The 25,545-nt window shown below is 43.4% G+C and overlaps 2 protein-coding genes and 1 long non-coding RNA gene across 7 annotated transcripts in view; 1 reads left to right on the top strand and 2 right to left on the bottom strand.

Annotated features, from left to right (window-relative positions):
- LOC309378222 overlaps window positions 1-25,545 on the top strand; it is a 33,266-nt gene that overhangs the window by 6,499 nt on the left and 1,222 nt on the right. For 2 of the 3 annotated variants that reach the window (XR_014171882.1, XR_014171883.1), the window contains exon 2: window positions 20,734-20,783. This is a non-coding gene — a long non-coding RNA (uncharacterized lncRNA). Of the gene's footprint in view, window positions 1-20,348; window positions 20,402-20,733; window positions 20,784-22,413; window positions 23,215-25,545 lie in introns of those variants that run through there. The other variant, XR_014171884.1, reaches the window with a different exon arrangement.
- Window positions 1,128-10,188, bottom strand: LRAT (lecithin retinol acyltransferase). Of its 3 annotated transcripts, none has more exons than XM_081926221.1 (3): window positions 9,945-10,188; window positions 5,323-6,012; window positions 1,128-1,797 (listed from the first exon to the last, which is right to left on the bottom strand). In XM_081926221.1, exons 2-3 carry the CDS (start codon window positions 5,917-5,919, stop codon window positions 1,645-1,647), a joined length of 750 nt encoding a protein of 249 aa, XP_081782347.1. In that variant the 5' UTR covers window positions 5,920-6,012; window positions 9,945-10,188; the 3' UTR covers window positions 1,128-1,644. The 3 variants fall into 3 exon arrangements, with proteins under 3 accessions (XP_081782347.1, XP_081782346.1, XP_081782348.1); XM_081926220.1 differs by lacking the exon at window positions 9,945-10,188 and adding an exon at window positions 7,800-8,142; XM_081926222.1 differs by lacking the exon at window positions 9,945-10,188 and adding an exon at window positions 7,438-7,654.
- LOC309378125 (uncharacterized protein) overlaps window positions 13,906-25,545 on the bottom strand; it is a 41,198-nt gene continuing 29,558 nt past the window's right edge. The window contains exons 18-20 of the mRNA XM_081926056.1: window positions 23,228-23,351; window positions 17,304-17,394; window positions 13,906-16,420 (exon numbers count right to left, since the gene is read on the bottom strand). Coding sequence (XP_081782182.1) covers window positions 16,346-16,420; window positions 17,304-17,394; window positions 23,228-23,351 — 290 coding nt within the window. The 3' untranslated portion in view covers window positions 13,906-16,345. The remainder of the gene's footprint in view (window positions 16,421-17,303; window positions 17,395-23,227; window positions 23,352-25,545) is intronic.

Genomic DNA, 25,545 nt, shown 5'->3' with positions numbered 1-25,545 from the left:
TATCAGAGATTTAAAAAACTCTAATACATCATAGACTAAACACAAGAGAGGACTTTCACTGCAGAAAGCATAAGTATCAACCATGCATCAATAAAGGGATGCATGGTTATGATGTCAAGATGTGGGTTTTGGTACTGGTGAGGAGGAACATGACTATGTTAAGAAGCACTTAAGACAGGTTAGGGGCCGGGGTAGAAATTCCAGCACACACATACACACACACTCGTGTTGCTGAAAATATAACAAATATGCCACCCAATTGTACAGTATTCATGTTTCCTCAGACATCTATCAATAGCAGCCTCTAGCTTGCTAGGAATCAACAAGGGCAGAGGCCTCTTGTGCCTCCTGCCCTGCTGGGGGGAGTGCTCTGACCCCACAAGCGATCTTTTTTGTTCTTAATCGGTCTCCGGTAGCTCCTACGTAAGTGTACTCAGCACTGCGGTCTAAGTAACTGACAATTTGCCACACTTTTTACAGCACCCTGAAATCTGCTGCCTGGCGCAGGTTGTTTCACCCTTTCTAATGGCAGGTCTGGCCCTGGACACAATGATGACACATGCTTCCCACTTCCCAGTGCATTAGCTGTCATAAAGCAGCTTCATGATTTCCAACCCGATTGGTCTCATTGTCAAGAAAAGATTAAAGAGCAAGGCAGTCTCCTTTCATCTTCCCTCAAAACACAGCCTTTCTCTCTTTTTTTGTTTGCTTGTTAGCCACTTGTACCAGCCAAACTGTTTTAGTCTCTACACTTCAGAAACTTCTGGCATGATTTATAACATTTAATAACAGGGACATCTCTAGGAAGGTGCAGTTTTTTCACAGCCCTTAAATCCAGGCAGGATGGTGGGAGGCAGTTTTGTAATTGAAATGGAGAGCCTCTTGGTGAATTAACTTCCCACTTTATAAAACTCACTGGCAGGACTTTGGGACAGAAGTCCAGGGCCCCTCTCAGCAGAATGAGCAGGAGGTCCCCCAAACGCAGCAGGGCTGGCTTTGAAGTAAGTGAAGTAATACACATTACTATCTAAAGAGGTGGCCCCTGTAAAGCCCAGAGTCTAAAATTAGAAAAGTAAAAAAGCAGAGGTGAACCAGACAGAAGTTGTTAAATATGCAACAATAAAAACACACATCTGGATTTATTTTATTCCCACTGCATTTGGTTTAGAAACAACAGATTTCAAAGTACAACTGGAAGAGATGCTGAATGCTAGTAGCTTGTTTTCATTCCCTATTTGTCCCCTCTCAACTAGCTAAGGACTCTAATACTCTGTTTCACTGATATTCTGAAAGACACCTCTTCCCATATTACCCTTATTGTCCAAACCTATGCACATTTACTTGGGAGTTACACCTATAAATTTCATTAGAATTCACTTTTGAGCTTAGGAATGCAGTTTAGGAATGCTTGCTTGGGAGTAAATCCCATGAACCCATTGCTAAATTTGCCTTCTAGAAAGATTTTCACAAAATCCAGTGGCTTACACAGTAAGCTATTACATATTCTGGCCAATGATGCTTTTAAATCATTACACAACTGGATGCCACATTTTTCTTCTGTACACAATGTTGGAAAGGTGTTTGAGCTTTCATAAATACATTGTACATTCTATTTACAACTTCTAACAAGCTCTGTGGGTGCCTTTAACCAGCCATCCACAAAATGAATGGAATAATGATGGTAGGGAGGGTAGTAGAAGGTGCCAGACCCAGGCAGAGTATAGAAACCAGTCCCAGCAGTGCTGAAGCAAGAACACTCCTCTGGTCCCGAATAATCATCTTCACTGTTTCACAGAACTGCAAAAATCAGAGCAGAAATTTTTAGAATGCAAATTAAGGGCTGCTTCCAGTTGAGAAATAAACACATGCATGGAATCATAGATTTGGCAATAACCTTAAAGCTCATGTAGTTCAACCTCCTGCTGATGCAGGGAATTGCTACTACAACACACCAAAAAAAGACCAGCTAGTCCTGGTTGAACAAAGGAGAGTCTACCACCTTCCAGGTTATATAGCAAACTGACTTACATAGTATTTAATTTTTTTAATTGAAATTTAGCAGGGCTAGTCCAAAATGTTTTGCTGTTACATGCAACTATGCCAGATGATCTAAGAGATGCACCTCAACATCCTCAGTGATAATACAAAGGATATTGAAGCACCCTTGTTTATTTGGGAAGACTCATAGCTTTGTGGAAGAGCACACCATTTGCATGCAAAATGCCACAGGTTCAAAACTTCCAAGATCTCAAGGCAGCAGGGCAGGGAAACAGCTCTATCTGAGACCACAGAGAGACACTACAGGTTAAGAGTAGGCACCCCAGTGGTCAGGAACCCACTTCCCATCCATTTGAATTTCTAATTCCCCAGATGCTGTGTGTGTTTCTAAAACCATTTGGATACTTATGTTATGTCTACATGATGACATTGGCTAGAATTTGGTTTCAGTTCTCTGCTAACTTTTACATGATGGTATTTCAGTGCTTTCTAGCAAGTTGGTTTTGATGGACTGAAAGTATATAATGCCTTGACTGCTTACTCTCTAGCCACCCCCATCTCAACTACCCCATCATTCCTGTGGTTTCAGGACAAAACATCAGCAGAACTGTGGTACCTGCACATTTACTATTTACTAGAGTATTGCATTGGGATGAGATGGCAGGAGTGAAATGAACAGAAAGGGGGAAAGAATAGTCTTCAAAATGTGCCAATCCACCAGTGACATCCAAGTGAGGCGTAGAGTAGTGAATAGTTGGGGTTGGCTGTTGTTTTTAAAGTGTATTTCAAATGAACAAATGAAGGCTTCAGAACTAGCTGTCCTACTTCTTAAGGAAGCATACCAAAAAAAAAATTTTAAACCAAACCAGGCAGCCTTAAGGGTTTAAAAGTTGCAAGTTTTCTCCAGCCAAGCCATTTATTAGACTAATAAAGCACTATACAAAAACTCTGTTAGATTAACAGTGCTGAACAGTAACACCAATTAAAATCTGGTTTTGTCTGTCAGAAACCTGGCAAACCTAAATGACTTCATTGGCATTTCACACAGATTCAATATTTTTAAGAGAGAGAGAGAAATTAAAGCAAAATAGCCCTTGCTCTGTTCCTGCCTGCATTGGGCACAGAGAGGCAATATGTGTTCCATTCTAATTAGCCACCCAGAAACACTGCCTCTACTACAAGAAATTATTTGCTTGGTACCTAAATAAATCTGACGTACTTCCTTTTGCAGACTTCATCAAGTTCAGCTTGTAAAAGCACGCCTCTGAGCTAACCTGGGGCTGCTGGTAATACTGCTCCTAGTCTCTGCACAATGTACCTTTATTTCTCTTGAATGGCGGAGAAGAGATCAGCTCTGCTCTTAGTACCACCATCTCCAGCTACAAAGGAGAATCATAACCTTAAATTTCAGGGCATCGCATTTAGATGTTTGCTAAACCACACCAAAAATATCCTGTGTTTACCCTCTGATGGAAAGATGAACTTCTTTTTTTTTTACTTTTGCAATGCCAAACCCCTGCCTGTTGGAACAGTACACAGTGTACAACCTAAACCAGTGTTCATTTTCACTCCCTGTACCCAGCTGTCCCATATGAAGAGAGACCTATTTCCTTAACACTGTTAAGCTTGAGATGGAAGGTTCACATAGGGCCACCCTCAACAATATGAAATAAATGCTGACTAAAACATACATTCAGCAAAATGGGACTGAACTCAAGTTCTGCAGAGGATGTGCTGTGCTTCAGATGGCTGTTTTGCATGCTCTGCTTTTAGATAGCAGCCAATCCAATGAATCAGAAGTTTTCACACAGTAAAGATGAGAGTGGAAAAAGGAAGGACATACCTTAGCCCACACGTTTTCAACCCTTTTGAGTCCATGGCTCGCTTGACCAACTACATTCTTTCTGCGGCACCCCATTGGGGCTCAGGAGCCCAGTTATGTCACCCCTTGCCTGCAGAGCTGGCAGCCTCTCACCCTTTTTCAAACACCCTCCTTTGTGGAGTGTTCCCTCAACCTCCTCTCCCCTCTCCTCTCCTTAGGAGTCCTCTGGGCAGCTGCTGCCCCTGGTCTCTGAGCCACCCCACCCCAAAGAGAGGTGCCTCATCACACTGTCCCATGGGGGCGTGGGAAGTACCCCCTGGCCAGCCACAGAGGCACCATTCACCTGGGGAGCTTGTAGCCAGGGCTGCTGGAACGAACAGCTGTGCAAGCCTTTGAGAGGCAGAGACACAAGAGGGCATAAGAGAAAGGAGGGAAGGAAAGAGAGACAGAGGCCAGTGTTGCACGTGGCACCCCTTAGCCCTATCCATTTCTGCATGAGTATTAAAAAGCCAGAATCTACAACAGCCTTGAACTGTATGCCTTTCAGGGAATCACCATTTCATTAGGGGGAAAAGCAGGGGGAAATATATACACCATATAGCAATTCCTGCAACCAGCACCATTTTCACTAGGTAGAAAGTAGTCAAAATACCAAATCTAGCATTCTTTCAGCAGTCTAAGGCCAAATTCTACTTAGATTAATGGGCCCTTGCTAGAGGTCTGGGCTTGGATCTAAGAGAGGCAGGTGGAATGTTAAAACAATGACTTGCCCACTTTTGATTTGCAAGAAACAAAATTTAAAAGGACTGTAAGTATAGTCAAATCCTGAGCTTAATAATAATAATAATAATAATAATAATAATAATAATAATAATAATAGAAGATTCCATTCCTTAAGAGCAATGGGAAGGTGAGCATTTCTCTTCAACAGAGAAGGCTCTAGTTAAAGTCTTTTGGGAATTGAATAGTTCTCTGCCCAGGTTTGCTTTCAGATAGGAAAACTGGATAGCCGGTGCTACAGCAGGATCTCTATACTTCCTTGGCAGCATCAGCTCACACTGCCCTGTTCCCAGACGATGGAATGGCTGGACAGTTTCGTTTTTGTGTTTTTGTTTATTCTGGCTCAGAGATGCATTAAGTGTTTGGATAGCAGTTTTGTTGGGACCTGCAAGGAAAGCTTGCACTTGAATCTTACCACTAACATAAAAGGCACTATATAGCTTTTTATGGATTATTAGAGATTTTGGAACACGGTCGGTTACTAATAGTTAAAGGCACAAGACTGAACCAAAAATGAAACGCCCTCAACTCATGCAGCTTACTTTATGTTCTGGGGGAAGGGAAGTGCAAGTGAGAAATGCTTATAGAAGTAGGTTATAAATGCACAACATGGAGTCCCATACAGATAAGCCACTGTGCAATTGTCCCTTTGTGCTCTCAAAGCAAGGACTCAGAATCCTTTTGCCAGGTTGCTTGGCTAGATTTGTACAGTGGTAGTTTACCTTCTCAGTCTGGAAGCTGACCGGAGAACCATATCTGCAGAAGGTCACAAAATGTTCACAGTTGTTCCACAGCAAGCTGTATTCAGTGGCACCCACCAGCTTTTCTGCTCTGCAGACCACCTCTTCATCACGCAGGACGTTGTTCTTGAAGAGTTTGTCCATGTGGTTTACCAGAATAGAGCCTCCATAGGCAAAGTCTTCCACTGTGTCCACACGGATCCTGGCCATTTTAGTGATGACACCAAAGATGAGTCTCTTGTTAGTCACCACCTTCTGGATCTGTTTCTGGTCGTTGGTGAGAGCAGGCAGGATATCTGGCATAAGGTGAGCCACCCGGTTATCCCCCAGGTAGATGCCAAAATGAATGAAGAGTGTTCGGGGCACCTCCAGCAAATCCCCTGGCTTGAAATAGGTGGTATCATAATAACAGCATCGTTTCTTCTTCTCTTCTTCCTCTGCACCGGAGCCCACACCGAGAAGTTTGAAGTTGGCAAGCAGCAGAAACTTTTCCAGTAGCAGGGATGCTATTTCATACATGGGATTTTTCATGGTGCTGATCTTACTCTTATTCTGCGGCTGCAGCTGCTCCTGATTCATTCAGCTTCAGCATCTTGCCTTTTTATCATGGCAAGAGGGGCTGTCCCACAACCAGCATCAGTTTGGATTGGCAGATAGGCAAGTGGGTGGTTACTGTGGAGTGAAATAGACCTCTACTCAGAAAGTAACTCTTTCAGAAACGTTTTACAAGAGTCCCAATTATGCATTCAGTATATAGAATGGGCAGGCACACATACAAAATCACCTAGTAGACCATGTACTTCTCAAATGCAAGCACTCAGTGACTGAACAGCTTGAAAGCCTAGAATGATGTAAGTACCAATGCAATCATTAGGCATTTGATTCAGATTGTGATAGATTATGACTAATGAGCCCATCCTGGGAGACTATTTGAGACACAAAAGCTGCAACATACACTTATTTTGGAGTAAGTTGTCACTGAACTCGGTAAGACTTTCTTTCAAGTAAATATGCAGGGGTTCGGGTTACAAGGCTGCATACTTATGGCACCCTGAAATTATTTCCAAGTAAATATTAGAATTGCAGACTTTTAATTTTATAGAATTAGATGCTTACATGAAAGTGAGCCCCACTGTGCTCAATGGGCCTTATTTCATTGCACATGTGTTTGCAGCCTTATTTTCAAGTAATTGCCACTGCAACCAATAGGAATGGGTTTTCAAACCTTGCCATGTAGTCAGTGTTAGGGAAATGTTGATAGGTACATCTCAGTGAAAGGTTTTTTGTTTTGTGCCATGCAAATTGGATTTGAGTTTATACATGTACTGATTGAAAGATACAGAGATCTGCTTACTAATGAAAATGATTCATTTTTTACATATACATGAACTCAGCTTGGCACTTAACATTTAAAAATATATATCTGAATTTGCAAGATGGTGAGAGATCAAATGCCATGATAGAAGTTCATTTATTTGCATTTCCTATGTGAGTGTTCAAAGCATACCTTTCCACATAGTTTCCAGGTAAGATAGCATCAAGTTCCAATGCAACATATATAGGGCTTTTGTCAAGTGTGGTTTCTGTTTGGCAGAAGTTTGGGAAGTGGTTTGGTTTCCCCCAGAATTGCAATGTATCCTTATTTTATTTTAACTTTTAGAGAGGCAACAGATCTGTACAGAATTGGGGAAGGTATACATTTCTGTTATGACAAAAAGCAAAAGCATGGGCAAACCCTTTCCACCACCCCATCCCCTGCTAATCTTTTCATGCACCATGGAGGTACGTGCAGGGTTCTCAGAAGGAAGGTGCTAAAGAAACTGTAGTGATGGAGAAGCAGAGTGATGGGAGAAAAGCAAGCAATCCTTTAAAAGTCATTTCCCCCCTTTCAGAATGGGCCTGTATTTCTGCTCAAACGAAAAAATAAAATAACCGTTGGCTGGCTTTGGGGAAGGGGGGTATTAATCTTGCACTTCACACATCTATTCATGTATGGATATCCCCGTTTTAACTTTCTGCATTTCCTTTCCCTCTGACGCCACTGTTTACACTGCTCTCCCCCACCGTGTGTGTGTGTGTGTGTGTTTGCGCGCGTACCTGCAAGTGAGGATAACTGATGACGTGGGCTTCGTTCCACGAAAGCATCTGGCACAACTGCGCCAGCCTCGAGGTGCCACGAGACTCTTCGACGGCTTGTCTGCCTGCGGCAGGCTAGCTGGGCAGAGAGACGCGCCGAAGGAGCCAGCCGTGCCTCGCGGTTAAGATTGATTCTCGGCTAATCCATTATGCGGAGGGGTCAAGCCCAGCAAACAAAAGCCTCAACTCAACACCCACCCCCAAGCCCATCAGACTGCTTCTCCCCTACCCCCCCCTCCTCCTCGGCCCCTGTCGGAGGCTACTGTGCTTGGTAGCCCAGCGGAATCTGCGAAGCATGATTGATGGGGGGCCATTCATCTTACCTGGAAGGCGACAAGGGCTTGACAGCCGGAGCGGGGGAGGCTACTCCCCCGCGCAACCCGCCATTCTCTTTCTAGCGGCCCCTGCCAGACTCACTTTTGTGTGTGTGTTTCGCCCCCCGGCACTCCGGATCCGGAGAGGCAGAAAAGCGGCCGCTGGAAGGGGGAGAGGGCGGGGCCCCGGGAAAAGGGGGCGGGTCTCTCTCGCCTCGGGCTTAGAAGAAGCGAGAGCTCCCCCTTTCCCCGTGTCTCTCAAAGCGCCGCTGGGACCGAACGGGAGAGAGGCGTGGAGCTGTTTCTCTTTTAGTCCCTTTGCCGAAACTGTGCAACGGATCCCGATGGGCCCTGACAGGACGAGTTTCCTTCCCCGCCCTGGCAGGCAGCCCTGCCTAAGGACCTCCCTGGTGGCGCGGCAGGATCGGCGGGGGCGGGGAGGGAGGAGGGAGGGAGGCGCATCTCAGGACCTCTGGCTTCCCTAACCAGTTACCAGGAAGAAACTCGCTGCCAGTGTCACAGAATCGTATTTGGAAGGGGCCATGAGGGTCATCTAGCCCAACCCCCTGCAATGCAGGAATCTTTTGCCCAACGTGGGATTCGAACCCACGACCCTGAGATTAAGAGTCTCACGCTCTACCGACCGAATGGGACACACGCTTGGAACACCTCCAGGAGCACCTGGGATGCGTTTCTTGGATCGAAGAGCGCTGCACACCTGGCACTCTCCTCCGGGCTGTATGTTGCAAGAGATCTGACAGCGGTGGCAGAAGCTTGCCTGCTATTGTTAATCTTTTAATTGAGGAAGCATATTAAACTAACAAAGAAAATGAGCAAGACTTCTCCCTCCATCCCCACCCATTCAAATTCCGGGGGCGGAGAATGCCGGGGGCATCAGTTGTGAAGGGAAAACAATGGGGGAAAGGGGTGCGGTGGGGGAATAGAGCCAAGCAGTGACGGCATGCTATATTCAGCATCAATGCTTGCAAAATGAGAATTCTCCCGCGCAATTGTTTCAGCTCGTTTTCATTGATAGTGGAGATAAGCAACAGAAGGGCTGCTCTTACATTCCCGTCGCGGTTATGAACTTCTCCCCTTGATAGGCGCTTGGCTTACCTGTCCTTGGTCACACCACCACGACATACATTTAAAGCAGATAGGCTGTAGCCCTTCCGAGATGTTCCCAGGTTGCATTTTAGGATTGCCAATGCAACAGCTGAAGAGCAAGATTGTTTTATGTTTACCAAAAAGAGGGGGGAGGCGTGTGTCAGTTTTTCTTCCTGGGTGCAATCTGGAAACTGCAAAGCACCTAACAGACTCCTTTCAGCTGAATGCCAGCTGCCTCCTACATACCATCTTAAAGTTGTGCCTAAATGCAGACTCCATCTGTGCCTGCAGCATCTACCCTTATGTAGAGATCTCGGGAATTCACAAACTTCTGCACTATTTTGTAACATGTTGGTCGACCTAATGTGGATTTTGTAATTTAACAAATGCTATAATGTGAGCCTCAGGCCCTGAAGGGCTACTGTAGAAATCTATTTCAGATGATCCATGTGGAATCAAGAAGGAAATTCCCAGATCTCCACTCTGTTCCACAACTAGGAACCCTTACATGACACTTATTTTAAGTGAATCTTCTGCTTCTCTTTCTTTTAGATGTATGGTTTTGAGAACTTCTTGCCTTTTAGTCTTGGCTGCATAGCTTCTCTCTCTCTCTCTCTCTCTCTCTCTCTCTCTCTCTCTCTCTCTCTCTCTCACACACACACACACACACACACACACACACACCTCAGATGCAACTCACTGTAGTATTGCCAGTGGGAACTTGAGCTGGAAGTCAGGTGGAGAGAGAGCTAAGTGTTGGTTCTTAGTGTGCAAAAAGATGTTTCCAGGATGTTTCACTCCTTGTTTAGACAGAGGCAGCCTTTGTTTTATTTTCCAGTGCCATTTAAACTTAATCCCCCCAAATGAAGGGGTACATTACAGATAAATCCAGAGAGGAAATAGCCCATGAAACCAGAGATGCTATTTAGGTTTCTGGCCAAAAGCCTTGATTGCTTGGGTGAATCTCAAAAGGAATGTATGAAAAAACTAGCTCCCTTTTCTTACTACTTCCACTAACAAGCTGGGGAAACAACAGTTTCACCTTACCTGGCTGCTCATTAGCAGGGATGGGGGAGGGAGTGTGTTGCATTTTCTTGAAAAGCTATGCATTGATCCCATGCTGACTGCAGCTCCAGAAAATTCAGCTATATACTCAGCCACTCTCTGAAATTAACGCTTCACTGTCCTTGTGCTGTTGGGAGCTTCAGATGCAGAAAGCAACAGTAATTAGTTTAAATATATATTTCAAAACAGAGTGTGGGTGTGTGGAAACAAGCAGAGAACATTCACGGATGTTATAGAGGGCATACTATACACATCACCCTTTATCAAGGACGTAAGTCATAGAGTAAAGGTAAAGGTAAAGGTACCCCTGCCCATACGGGCCAGTCTTGACAGACTCTGGGGTTGTGCGCCCATCTCACTTAAGAGGCCAGGGGCCAGCGCTGTCCGGAGACACTTCCGGGTCACATGGCCAGTGTGACATCGCTGCTCTGGCGAGCCAGAGCTGCACACGGAAACGCTGTTTACCTTCCCGCTGGTAAGCGGTCCCTATTTATCTACTTGCACCCGGAGGTGCTTTCGAACTGCTAGGTTGGCAGGCGCTGGGACCGAGCAGCGGGAGCGCACCCCGCAGCAGGGATTCGAACCGCCGACCTTTCGATCAGCAAGTCGTAGGCGCTGAGGCTTTAACCCACAGCGCCACCTGTGTCCCCAAGTCATAGAGTAGACCCACTGAAATTACAGAGTTTAAATTTCAGTGATTTCCATGGGTCTAACCAATTACTTAGTTGGCTATCATTCACATACAACTAAATTCCTATTAAAGGAAAGACAAAACTAAATACCTTTGAAACAAGTTGAGTAAACTTTAAATAACTATTTTCTATGGTACCCTTCAATGCCATGAACAAAGGCGTTTTGAGACTGAACAATTAAGAATGACTTTGCTCCATATTCAGTAACTAGAATCAGTATAACAAAATAGGAGATTGTGTGTGTGTGTAGGTATTTCAGCTGTAGCAACAAATATGTTGCTACAACAAATATGTTGCTACACATTATTTTTGAAAAGAAAAGTGTCATATGGACACAAATCTGTCAGAACTAAAATACAGCCTAAATTTGCATTACTGTTCTACAGTATGTAAATCTGCAATACTCATTCTAGGGATTAACATCACAGCTCAACCAGTGACTCACAAAGGCTGCAATCCACCCACCTAATGGTAAGCCCCATTGACCTCACTGTGATTTACTGCTGAGTAGTCATGTTTAGGATAGCACTGTAAGGATGCAATGTGCACTTACCTGCAAGTAGGCACACACTAAAGTGGTCTTACTTTTGAGTAAACATAGGGTTGTATGAGTTATATCCACACAGTCTCAATACCATCCATTGCAAAATTTTGCTGCAAAAGTGCATCAGAATCAGACTTTAAATACACTTTCTCCACTAAAATGTGCTATAGAAAGTATAGACACGAGAGCAAAGCACCCAAAAAATGCCTACGATTGTGGCACCCAAAAATGCACGTTTTGGGGTACTGTGCTCTTGCATGGGTCACACAATTCGTGCAGAAACACGGCCCAGAAGCCATGAATCCCAGTTTTGCACTGGGACATGTTGGATGGTATGGTAGTACCATTCACATAACAAAAACTACCACAGAAATATTAGCATTTTCAAAAGTAGGGGATCCATGGCTTGGCTTTTGAAAAACGGGGGGTCTGCAGTACTTAGCTAATCGGGAAACACTGACCTAGAGCCTACTAAGGTGAGCTAAGCCTGGCAGGACAGCTTATGCTATGGTCTTTACCCCTTCATGCATTAATTAGACTAAAGCATGCTGGTTATTTGAGGCTGGTTACATGCCTTTCTTCCTCCCCCATAGTTTTATTTGCAAAAATAATTTTCTAATTTCAGGGAATGGGGGATTATTAAAAATACTTTGGAATTCTCTTCAGGGTGTCCAGATGGAAAGGAGAGCAGGGTACCTGCACTTGACTTGCAAACTACGCTTGCTGAAATTCCCTCTTCTGCACTCCTTTCACTTAACCATGTGTGAATTTTCTGCTAACTTCCTGACTAATCATCACCTTTGTATCACCGCTCAGTAACTTTTTGGAAAATCTGATTTAGAACTGATTGTGCTTACTAACTATGCTAAGGCTGCAATCCTAAACTCACTTGGAAAATCAAACTGAACTGAAACTACTCCTGGAAAGACATATAAAGGTAAAGGGACCCCTGACCATTAGGTCCAGTCGTGGCCAACTCTGGGGTTGCAGCGCTCATCTCACTTTATTAGACGAGGGAGCCAGCGTACAGCTTCCGGGTCATGTGGCCAGCATGACTAAGCCGCTTCTGGCGAACCAGAGCAGCGCATGGAAACGCTGTTTATCTTCCCGCCGGAGCGATGCCTATTTATCTACTTGCACTTTGACGTGCTTTCAAACTGCTAGGTTGGCAGGAGCAGGGACCGAGCAACGGGAGCTCACCCCGTCACAGGGATTCGAACCGCCAACCTTCTGATCGGCAAGTCCTAGGCTCTGTGGTTTAACCCACAGCACCACCCGCGTCCCTAAGGAAAGACATATAGGATCACACTATAAAGGTCCAATGTATTTGACCCCTTATGCATGCTGCCGATAGCCACATGCAGCTTTCCTACAAACTGGAGTCTATTCACAGGAGAGCTGCTGGAAGGGAGGAATCATTTGGTGGCAGCAGACCAGAGGCAGAGCAGTCCGTTCATACACAAGGGTACTACAGATGACTGATTGACTTTTTAAATGTATACTTGACTAATGGACTTTAAATTAATGCAGCTAGCCACTTCCCATTCTCTGCACAAAATGAATTTCCCAGAGTCCAGTCCTTGTTAAGATGGGTCACAAACAGAAATATTATACAGTATTAACTGTTTATCTGCTTTTTGGTGTGTGTGTGTGTGGTGGGGGACATGATGTTTTGCAGAAGTCTTAGGATTAAACTATTAATCATGTATAGTTTTGTGTAGCTTTCCTCTATTTTTTTAAAAATGAAAAGAAACTTATGGAGGCTGCAATTATGAGTGGAGAGGCAGCAAATAGCAGGAGATGCATAACTCCTTCTAAGACAGTTGTTTTTCCACTCAAAAGTGCCCCAAACCCAGCATGGCTTTTCCTTTTGCAGGGGAAAAATATGCTAGTACTTCTACCTGAAGAGGGAAAGCAGCTGGGTGGAGTGTGATTTCAAGGAGAAAACAACTGGCAGGGTGAAGTTAAGCTCTGCCACACCTGCTGGTTCTCCGTATCAACCTCTAGCAGCTGTTTTTTCCTTTTTCAGAAGCATCCACCTTGCCAGGTGGATCAATGCCTACCGAATAAAGTTGCCTGCCCCTGCTGATTTAACTATCAACCTTTTTCCAGATAAGAAAGTGAAAACAAAATTTAAATTGTGTAGCAAGCTGAGTCACTTTGCAACAGAAAACACCACAAAAGTCTGTCTCATCATTCAAGGCACAACTACCTTTCTGTGATAGGGACGCGGGTGGTGCTGTGGGTTAAACCACAGAGACTAGTGCTTGCCGATCAGAAGGTCGGCGGTTCAAATCCCCACGACTGAGTAAGCTCCCATTGCTCTGTCCCTGCTCCTGCAAACCTAGCAGTTCGAAAGCACATCAAAGTGCAAGTAGATAAATAGGTACCACTCCAGCAGGAAGGTAAACGGCGTTTCTGTGCACTGCTCTGGTTCGCCAGAAGCGGCTTAGTCATGCTGGCCACGTGACCTGGAAGCTGTACGCTGGCTCCCTCAGCCAATAAAGCGAGATGAGTGCCACAACCCCAGAGTTGTCCGCAATTGGACCTAATGGTCAGGTGTCCCTTTACCTTTACCTTTCTGTGACTATATGAGATGAAGTTGGAATACATGAGATTGCTGCTTCTTGGGACATCATTATATTACGATGAGCCTAGAGAAAGTCAACAGACGAGAAGAAAGATAGAAAGGGAGACACAACAAAACTGCTGATTCCATTTAACATTTATTTAACACTAAAATTATGTGTACCACTTTTTAGTAATGAAGATGGGACTACACCCGGGTGTACTCCTTACTTTTATTAGTTCTGTACAGAAGCCTCAATGTCAAGTCCAAAGTCCGATCAACATATTCAAATGTAATCTTGATAAACAGTGGCTTGTATGCTGTTCTGGAAGAACGAATGTGCAAAATCTGTGTACAGGTCTTGAATTTAATATGTGCCTACAAGATTCTGGAAAAGTTAACATAGTCCAAACTAGTGTAATATATATATATATAAATTCAAGCACTTAACAGCTACAAATAATAATTCTAAAAATAAAATAAAAAATTCCCAAATAAAAAATATATACTGTCATTTTCAGTGAAGCATGCACTTGTATACCATTCTTCACTGTTCTACAGAATGAATGGATCGGGATTTCTGACACCTGGACTCTTAACCAGCCCATGCCAACCTGTTGCTGATGGGAGTTGTAGTCCAAAACACCTACACTGCACCAGGTTAGCACAGACTACTCTAAGCTAATATTTGGTCAATTCCAAATAAAGTTTAAGGCAGGAAGGGGAAACCTGTGGCCTTCCAGACATTACTGGACATCATCAGCCAGCATGGCCAACAGTTAGGCATAATGCAGTTCAGCAACACAGTTTGCACAAGTAGGATAAGCAACCACTTCCCAGTATTCAGGGTCTGTCCCCATGTGGACTTGTCTGGAGGTAGTATCTTTTTAACACATTGTACCAGCCATCAAATGTGACCTTCAAGTTCATTAGCCAACATCCAAAGAACCAAGCTACAAGTTCAACATGCCCAAGGAGTTCAGGGGCTTGCTTGTATTTATGGGTCTTCAGTTTTGTCCACCCACCCAACCTTGCCATGACAAAGCAAGGAAGGAGTTTCAAAAGCAGCTTGTGACATGGTGTGGTGGTGTGCTGTTTTAAATATCTAAAGGGCTGTCACACGAAAGATGCAGACTATGATCCAAACTAATGGCTTCAAGTTACAAGAAGGAGATTCCAATTATACATCAGGAAGAACTCTGACAGTAAGAGCTGTTTGACAGTGGAGCAGACTTCTATGAGAGGTGATGCACTCTCCTTCCTTGGAGGTTGGATGGCCAGTGGTCATGTATGATTGACTTGAGATTCCTGCATTGCAAACGGTTGGACTAGATGACTCTTGGGGTCCCTTCCAACACTATGATTCTACGATTCTATCAAAGGGGGTGGGATACAAAATATCACCCAGCTTGCCCCACATCTTTAAGCTGATCTAAATTAGTTCTTTGGATCTTTGCCATTGTTAATAAAACTTACATTACAGTGCATTCAAGGGGAGACTCCAGCTTCTACCTTGTCTCATGAAATTTTAACTCCCAATGGATGTGCAATCACTGGAACTTCAAATTGCTCATCTTGTCTGATTACCTTCCTTTCAATTGCCTCTTTCTGACCAATTGGGAAACCAATTCAAGAGTATGGAATAGCTCAACAGCATCTGGAGAAATCCAGAGTGATTCTTCATTAATTGTATAATGTATCATTTATCTTGCTGCACGTTGACTTAAAATAGATACTACACCATTTACTGAATATACATACCCAACTGGTTGCACACTTTGAACCACTGATGCAACATTTTGAAGCCAAGCCTTTTCCAACCTGGTTCTTTCCAGATGTTTTGGATAAAAAAACCCATCCTCCATGATCCATTTACCATGGAACTATCCTGGCTAAGGCCGATGAGAGCTGTAGTTCAAAACATCTGGAGGGAACCAGGTTGGGGAAGGCTGGGACACAACACAGGTTTTGTTTTTAAATCCAAATAGGAATTTGGAAGCCTCCAATGAAAGCAGTGCTAATCTAGAAGCTAAGTTTCAGTAACCATGAAAGACGAAAGAAACAAACAAGACTGAGCAAGCATTAAAAATCATGTGTTTCTGAGTTGCTAGTATAATTAGACCTCCTGCAGACTGAGGCAATAACAATTCCTGGATCCCATAAAGTAGCATCTATCTGCAAACAAATAGCAATGATTTAATGGTAGCAAACTCTATATTACAGTGCTGCTAGAGCTATTGCTGTACCAGAAAGCAGTGAAGGACGTGCATTTTTTGGGGGGGGGACAGTGGTTATCTCTCAGAAAGATATTCCAAAATTTATTGCTTAATTATATTAACAGGAAATAAATAGGCTCTTCATCCAATGCACTAGACAGGAAATACCAGTCACTTTCAAAGCAACAAATCTGGCATTACTCAGAACATTTCCTTATCTGTGCATAGGCGTTAGCTGAACGTTTTAACTGATAATTGCCACCAAAACGTTTTGGTGGTTTCTTGATTTTTGAATGAATCATGTGCTTCTGGGTTGATATGTGTTTGACGTTGTTTGAAAACTGAATGAGGCCAAAGATTTGTTATTCTATCAAAGATTTTAAATCTGGAACATTTTTAATCTGGAAGTCCAACAGCATCTGCCCATACGCCTTGCCCTGTGAAAGCAAATAAATAAATAAATGTCACTTTATGCAGCAACAAAAGTAATTTCTTATTCAAACAAGGGGGGGACCCCAAATATGTCTCCCTAATGACTCTCCCCCTTTTGAACAGCAACTCCCTTCCTCCTGCTGCAAACTATTTCAGTTTGGCACTTTCTATTCAATTACCTCATGGCCCCAAACCTGTGTGATTTCTGCCTGAGAATGTATGTGCAGGATTGCACCATATGAGTCTCTATAGAAAGGGAAGCTAAGATACAAGAAAGAATGAGGTTGTCCCCAGAAGTTATTTGCAGAGGTCAACACAGAAATGAGGTAGAACATGACAAGTCACAGGGTAACTCTGAAGTCCAGGGGTGGAATTCAACTACGGTGAGTATTCCTCAGAATAGACCCACTGAAATCAACAGCCCTAGCTTATTACAGCTCATTAATTTCAGCAGCTCTACTGTGAGTAAAACTTAGCTGAATACCATCTTAGAGCTAGAATTAACTTCAGGACATTAACATCTCAGCAGGTAATGGTTGGTTAATCTATCACAGTTTGTTAAAAGGAATGTAAGGGGGAGAAAACAAATTGCTTGAGTTCTGTGTCTTGTGCCCCCTTAAAGCCTAAGGCTGCAATCCTATATAACTTGGTAGTAAGCCACATTAAAGGGTTTACTTCTTAGTAGACATATATAGGTTTGCACTGTAACAGAAGTATTGTGGTATACATTTAATGAACCCCGCCTCCCCATCCCATTTACAATAAAGAGGGCTCTAATCCAGGAATGTTTATGCCACAATACATCTATCAATCTTGTAAGGGGCAAAAGACCCTTTTGATTTGCTGCAACAGACCAACTCAGTAACCCCTTTGGAATAAGACACCTACTTGTGGGTCACTTCTCAGAGATGCAGTGCCACCACCACCCAGGGCATTTTTCAGAACAAAGTTCAATCCATGTATTCCTGGCATTTCATATCTGGAAAAATAAAATATAGCTGTTTGATTCACCAGCTTGCAATTTAATCACAGTTCTTAAGAAATCACACTGGGACTGATCATGGATTACAAAACTTGGATTTAGAAATTAAACACATGAGTAAGTGAAATGATGCACATTTAATGAAGATGACTTCAAGGAGCTGACCTATTTTAACAAGTGTGTGCATGAGGCAGACCATTTCCTTTTATTGCTATGTTTATAAAACTAGCAGACTACAACAGTCTAAAAAGTTTATTTCCAATGTTTAGCTTCCAAACTTCCTGAAATTCTTTGGCAAGTGATGATTGTTTGCTAGTCATACCCCAATTCTGGAGGGTTTCTTCCTTCTTCTCATGGACTTCTCATGGACCAACATGACTGTGCTTTTTTAGCTGCCTTAGGGAATATAGAAGCAAGCCATTCATGGCAGAAGCATCCATAAGAAGCTACATTCCTACCACCTGAAGAGGAACTTCACATTTTGAAGATTACATCCTGTCCTACCACTAGGTTGACCACACAATTTGGTATAACTGATCTCCAGATTTGCTAACATACAGAATGCCATGCTTTTCTTCATTTCAGCTCTCTGACTAATCAGGAACCCAGGGTTAAGCCACTGAAGGCATGGGGCAGATCTGGGTTACTGCTGGACGTTATAATTTTTAAAAATGGGTTTCAGGCAATTTTTTTTATCCCAGCATGAATAATAAATAATATTATTTAATACCTGTAGCTCCTAACAGAGACTGATCAGAGACACTCTGTAATCTCCATCGTGAAACTTAGGCAAAAGCGAGCAAAGAAACTAGTGTGAATTTTACCTTGTATAGTAGGTTAGCTTCTTTACCAATACCTCTCTATCCTCCATCAAGCAAGGAAGAAGCATTACCAGAATTCAAGTCTAGGCAAAACCAATCAAGTAGCACACAAAGCAGGGCTGGTGGGGTGTGTGGCTTGGGGAGAGCCCTGATGGCCATATTTGGCCTGTCTGGCCAACACCCAGCATACTGTTGTTGTTGTTGTTCCTCTCCCCTTGTCACTATTTTGTGACATCTTGGTTGGTACCAATACAATTCTGTAAGTTTTTTAATGGAGAAAACTTTGTTTTTCTACATGTCCGTCCCACCCTATATATAAAGAACTGTTATAATCTGGGTGAAAATATCAATTCCAAATATATGTTAAGATGAAATGTGAGTGGAGTTTTGCCTGTAGAATGCAACTTTCCTACCTTCTCCATCTTGCTTGGTACAGCCCCCTGAACCACCTAAAAACAATGCTGAGGATCAGCTCCATGTATGAAGCAAAGTTTAGAGAAGTCTTCCCTCGAAAGAGCAGTTCCACTCTAGCTAGCAGGCTGCTCCTCAGCTTGACTAAGATGGGATGCAAGTCATGACTGAAATGGGGCTCCTCTCATTTAAATGTGCTTTCAGACATGGTGCCACTTATATAATAATAATTTATTATTGATACCCTGCTCATCTGGCTGGGTTTCCCCAGCCACTCTGGGAGGCTCCCAACCGAATATTAAAAACATAATTAAACATTAAACACTTCCCTAAATAGGGCTGCCTTCAGATGTTTTTAAAAAGTCAGATAGATGTTTATTTCCTTGACATCTGATGGGAGGGCGTTCCACAGGGCGGGCACCACTACCGAGAAGGCCCTCTGCCTGGTTCCCTGTAACTTGGCTTCTCGCAGCAAGGGAACCTCCAGAAGGCCCTCGGCGCTGGACCTCAGTGGACTGGACGATGGGGGTGAAGACACTCCATCAGGTATACTGGGCCGAGGCTGTTCAGGGCTTTAAAGGTCAGCCTAGCTGCTGCATTCTGGATTAATTGCAGTTTCTGAGTCACCTTCAAAGGTAGCCCCACGTAGAGCGCATTGCAGTAGTCCAAGTGGGAGATAACTAGAACATGCACCACTCTGGCGAGACAGTCTGCGGGCAGATAGGGTCTCAGCCTGCGTACCAGATGGAGCTGATAAACAGCTGCCCTGGACACAGAATTGACCTCCATGGACAGCTGTGAGTCCAAAATGACTCCCAGGCTGCGCACCTGGTCCTTCAGGAGCACAGTTACCCCATTCAGGACCAGAGAGTCTGCCACACCAGCCCACCCCGTCCCCCAAGAACAGTACTTCTGCCCCGTCAGGATTCAGCCTCAATCCATTAGCCACCATCCATCCTCCAACCGCCTCCAGGCACTCACACAGGACCTTCACTTCCCTCACTGGTTCTGATTTAAAAGAGAGGTAGAGCTTCACTAACAGTCTCAGTTAGGGTGTGATTAAGCTGCCTGGGGCAGGTGGAACGACACTGACTCTGTATGAGGGGCTGCAATGAGCTTCCACAAACAATTCGGTAATCATCAAAATACATGCAGAAGATGTGTATTGTACTGTTTTATGGGAGTTCAGGGAAGATGACAATGTGTTGCTGTAAATCTGGGAGGTTAGTCTGGATGCCACCTGAAGCATCCCCAGGTTGTGAGGCTGACATCTGGTAAGCAGAAGGCTATGCTTTAGCAACCCTGCTAGATCCCATTACCTTGATGGCTCCGGCAGAGGGGTTGATACACACCTGCTTTTGCCAAAGAGGTGTCTCTGAATGGAAGGGGAGAAGCTTTTGGAATCAGGGCTCAGCTCCCCCCCCCCCCCCATTGTTGGAGGTGATGTCAGGAAGGCATGTGTCTGTGAAAGGGAGCAACAGCATGGCAGTCTTCTGTTGGAGCTGGAAACACACAGGGATTTGTGTTCTTTGAGAATCCAGAGTGGCTTTAGTGTTCCCCCACTAAAAATATACCAAATGGGGGAACAGGATCTGTTGGGGGGTGCTAAATAAAAATAAGCTATATATAATTTTTAATGTAAAAGATAACTAGCTAGCTATATACGAGTATTATCAAGTTAACTCTCATTTAAGTTCTATTTTAACTGGGCAATTCTAGGCAATCTCTGCTCAGAAGTATGGACCATTGAAGTTCATTGTGCTTACTCCCAGGTAAGTGAGTACAGGATTGCAGCGTTAAATCTTTCTGTCTGAAGTCCTCACTGGCACAAAAAAAGAAAGTTAAATTTTGTAATAATTTCTACAGAAATAGTACTAAACAATTCTACTCATCTGAAGTCCTCACTGGCACAGAAACAGGAAGTTACATTTTGTAGTAATTTCTACAGAAATGGTATCATAACAATTGTGCTCATTTGTCAGATAGTATACAAAAGAGAAATAGTGCTATTAAAATGCAAGAATATGGTTTTCCTCAAATTGCTATTCAAAATTATGTGTCGTTTTCTTTTCAATGGAAAGCTTGTTTGCTTTTGTTCCCATAGGCAAACAAATTTTGCCAGTCCAGTAAGAAGCCTTCAGATCTTAAAAGCATGTGAGTATAATTCCTTCTAATCCTCCTCAAGGACAACACAAAAGTGTTCTTTCTTCTCACTGGTCGCTTTTCACCCTATGTTCACATTATTCTGTTATCACATCCTTAAAAATACACAGCAAACTAAATGCCTATGATTTGATTAATCTAAGAAATTTGATTAAGCCAAAAACTTCAATAGTGGCCTGAGCACACGTTTTCACGAAGCAAATATCTGTTCACAATGTAAAAATGGCAAGGCTAGCTCATGGTCCATAGCATCGCTCAATGAATAAGATAACTATTCTCCAGCCTTCAGAGAACACAAGTGTTATGAACTTAAACTTTGCAGAAGGCCGCATAATCATGAAGATTTTAAGGTTGATGCCACCTGACCTGCGTGTTGTTCTTCAGTTTGCCTCCCAAAAGAAAAAAAATTGTGACAGAACAATCAAATCATTTGTTGGAAATCCCACAGCAAATGTCACAAGCTGAAAGCCCTTAATTAAAAGCCTTCCTAAGTTTCCTAGCAGTTTGAAAGCACGTCAAAGTGCAAGTAGATAAATAGGTACCACTCCGGCGGGAAAGTAAACGGCATTTCCATGCACTGCTCTGGTTTCGCCAGAAGCGGCTTAGTCATGCTGGCCACATGACCCGGAAAAACTGAGGACAAACGTCAGCTCTCTCAGCCTATAGAGCGAGATGAGCGCTGCAACCCCAGAGTCTTTCGCGACTGGACTTAACTGTCAGGGGTCCTTTACCTTTAAGTTAAGATCAGAGGACATTCCAGAGTTGTTTCTCACCTTGCTTCCACTGTAAACAGAATTGTAACAACCATTTGAAGGACAATGACTTGGGAGTTTGGAAACAAAAATATTTAGGGTGGAATTCCAATGCGATTATTCCATCAGTACAAGCATGTATGTCTGCCAGACAGAATGACCTCCCCTCTTCTCATCCTGCCAGCTGTTCTGGGGATTCTCTCAACCACCCCCTAAACACCTTTGGGGAGGGTGCAGGGGTGCACAGTGGGAGAAAGGCGAAGTCCCATTGTGCTACTGCAACTAGTCTTCCGTTAGTACAATTTAGTTTAATCCAGGTCCTTAGCATCTAATTTAAATATCAGTAAATAATAACTTATTCCTATAGGATCTTGAGGCATCACAATGGAAAACTTTGGTAGAATTTCTGTTACCTTATGGCAATTTACTCGCTGTGAATTATTGTTGTTTCTATTCCTAGTAAGAGGCTGGGTGGTTTTATATTTAACATCCTAAATTATCTGATTTATGACGAGCCAAAGGAACAGAGATTGTTATCAATTCCTCTCTGAACTCAAGTCACATTCTGCATACGTACAGGATTTGGTTCAACACAGAAATGAGACCAAGGCAAGGGACAGATGCATCATTTATGCCAGCAGTATTAACAGAGTAGACACTGTAAGGCTGAACTACCAGTACGACTAGTCCTATTACTATGACGATGAAACATTTGTTAGGTGTCATAGTGTGCTAGGTGCTGTGACAAGAAATCTTATAATTTAATTAAGATGGAAAGGTAAAGAGAAAGACCAGGGTTTAGATGAATGATCTTGCTCACTGGTTTGATCATGTGTCTCCTTCCTATCATTCTTGTCACTGTCCTCCAGATACATTATATACCAATGTTGCAGTGCTCCTGTTCATGGCTGTCAAGTCCCCTCTCTGGTCTGTTTCCTCCCATACCCATGCAGAAGATTTTCACCATTCTGCTAAACAGCACTAGAGGACTGTTGGCCCAAAACCTGAGTACCATATAGCTGGAGGCAGGGGATGGCAGAGGCAATCTCCTCAACTTCAATTCCTATCCCTCTTTTGGGATACTTACAATGAGCTGTCAAAGGCTTGAATGGCCCAATTCACACTTTTTCCTCTGCCTCCCATCTTCCTTTCCTTTCCTTTTTTAAAGGATGGTGTTTGCTTTTAAATGACACAAATACTCTGTCTCAAACTGTTGTCAGACATACACTTGATCCTATCTTGGTTTATTAAGCCAAGATGTAAACAAACCTTTTGGCCATTCCCACAGCCTCTTCTCAACCAGAGTAAACAAACCAGGAAGTTCTCCATTAACTATAGGTTTCCATTTCATATGAACCAGGAAACTTTATTTCACTGCTTTGGAGTGAGCCAAGCTATTAAGTCAACTTCAGGCATGCCTTAATATCTCAACCTCTTCCATACTTTCCCTGTTCAAATGAAGCAGCTCAGTGGAGCCCCAAAATCCACTTTTCTACTTGTGACATTGAATCAACCCTTCAGTGGGAACATTTATGTGTGTCCAATGTTCTACACTGTACTTTTGCCTAGAATAACATTTGAAGCCTATTTCAAATTTGAATATTTTCTAGTAATCTAAGAATAAGACAAAACAGTTTCTTCAAGCCACATTGCATGAATGTTTTAATCTGAAAAAGCACATACCTTGTGACCGAGCTCTCTTCAGACTGTTCCTTCTCTAAAAGATGTTGGAAATACCCTTCTATAGTCTGAGCAGTTAGTGCTTTCTTGAGGTATGGATAGTACAGTGGATGTCGGGCTACTACACCTGTTGTTGCACACAAGAAAAACACAACTGTATGACCTCAGAATCTAGCCTCCAGCAAGACTAGGAGTCAGAGGCTGCAGTCTCTTCAGCTAAGGAGACAGACCAGGTCCAGGTCCAGGTGCTGTTGCACAGCAGGAGACAATTGAGCCTGCAGAACATACCCCCCCCCCCGAATCATCTCCCATATCTCAATGGCCAGAGCTGGGACTCTCAAAAGTAACTTTCCCCAGAGCCATCCAATGCCTCCCTCGCTAGTCCAGCAGCACAGGGAGACACCAAGATGGAGGCTATGGAACAGGAAGTGCACATATTCAGGCCAGAGGGTTGGCCCTTTATGGTCCTGAAGTTATCTACAAGAGGTGTACTTGCTTTAAAAGGCTTGGTCTGTTCTCAATCTTTGTGAGAGCAAGTGGCTCACTTGATGCTATTCATGGTTCTGTAACCTTTGACCTGCCTTCTCCATGAGATCCAGTACAGTCATACCTTCGTTTTCAAACAGAATGTGTTCCAGAAGTCCATTCGACTTCCCAAATGTTCGGAAACCAAGGTGCGGCTTCCAAGTGGCTCACAATTACGCAGGCATGCCAGAAACAATAGTGGAAGCCACATCAGACATTCAGCTTCCAAAAGAACATTCAAAAACTGGAACACTCACTTCCAGGTTTCGATCATTCAGAAGCCAAAACATATGAGTACCAAGGCGTTTGACAACCAAGGTATGAGTGTATTGAGCCAGAAAACAACACCAGCCACGTACTGTTTTATAGCAAAACTATAAGAAAAAAAAAGAAACCATTCCACTCCAAGTTTTTCTCAAACCAACAGCCTTGCAGGGCTAAAAATAAATGCAATTTCTATGGGAGATCTTTCTTCCTCTCAGCTGTTGTTTCATGTTTGATGAGCTGTCCTTGCTGGTATAATAATGATAAAAAGTAAGGTAAAGGTGTGGTTGTTTTCTGCTGTATAATTTTTGCATCTGGTGACACATTTTTAAAATAAATTCAAATATTTATATCTCACCTTTTCCAAAACAGTCCCAGGACAGCTTACAATAGAAGTACAAAGATGTGATAAAACAACTACAAACTATTAAAAAACCCCACCAAGATAAACAAGACAGCCAAACAAAGCATCAGTAGGAAGTGAGAAAAAATTCCAAGTTAAGGATGTAGATGATAAATCCATATAGCTTATTGGGGGAAGATCTAGATTTAAATATATTTGAGGTCTACTTTTATATGAAATAAAGTCAGTCTTAAGTTACTGTATATTGCTTCCTGCATCTCTTTCCACTGACTTGTGATAAATGAACAACATATGCAAGCATAAAATCCTCAAAGCTTAACAAAAATTCATTGATTGTATTTCTCTTTGACAGATGGGAACTTAGTTGTATTGACAGTGATTTTAATAAGCTCTTCAAGTTTGAAACGCACATACAGTGGTGCCTCGCAAGACGAAATTAATTCGTTCCGCAAGTCTTTTCGTCTTGCGAGTTTTTCGTCTTGCGAAGCACGGTTTCTCATAGGAATGCATTGAAAATCAATCAATGCGTTCCTATGGAAACCGCCTTCAGACCAGGTCCGGGGACAGTCTGTCCCCCGACCTCTTCTGAAGGCCGGCGGGGGGCGAAAGTCTTTGCTCCCCCCCGCAAGCCTTCAAAAGCCGTCCGGGACAGTGGAGAAACACGCTGCGTTTCTCTGCTCTCCCGGGAAAGCAGGCAGGGGGGAGCAAAGACTTTTGCCCCCCGCCGGCCTTCAGAAGAGGTCCAGGACCTCTTCTGAAGGCTGGCGGGGGGCGAAAGTCTTTGCTCCTCCCCGCAAGCCTTCAAAAGCCGTCCGGGAGAGCGGAGAATCGCAGCGCGTTTTTCCGCTCTCCCGGGAAGGCAGGCAAAGGGGGAGCAAAGACTTTCGCCCCCCCCGCCGGCCTTCAGAAGAGCATTTAAAAGAGGTCCCCGGAGATTTCCCTATGGGCTTTCTTCTTGCGAAGAAAGCGACGCAAAAACCGAAAAACCCTTTCGTCTTGCCGGTTTTTCGTCTTGCGAGGCATTTGTCTTGCGGGGCACCACTGTATACAAAGTGGGACAAAGGGATGGAACACTGTCAAAGCATTATTTTGAATACATGAAATGTTTAAAATTTTGTTCTACCGCTTCAGCATCAGTTATCCTTGCAAAAATGTATGAAGGTTAATC

Source organism: Podarcis melisellensis (genome assembly GCF_964234715.1).
Source record: "Podarcis melisellensis genome assembly, chromosome: 9".
Lineage (NCBI taxonomy): Eukaryota > Metazoa > Chordata > Lepidosauria > Squamata > Lacertidae > Podarcis > Podarcis melisellensis.
Note: the sequence above shows the minus strand (reverse complement) of the source record. Positions and strands in the feature narration are given on the sequence as shown.

Bases quoted from the DNA above. Each gene is read 5' to 3' on its own strand.
- LRAT (XM_081926221.1), bottom strand. From the start codon at position 5,919: ATGAATCAGGAGCAGCTGCAGCCGCAGAATAAGAGTAAGATCAGCACC. The intron at 1,798-5,322 runs GTAAACTACCAC...TGATTTTTGCAG, and splicing joins TCAGCTTCCAGACTGAGAAG to TTCTGTGAAACAGTGAAGAT.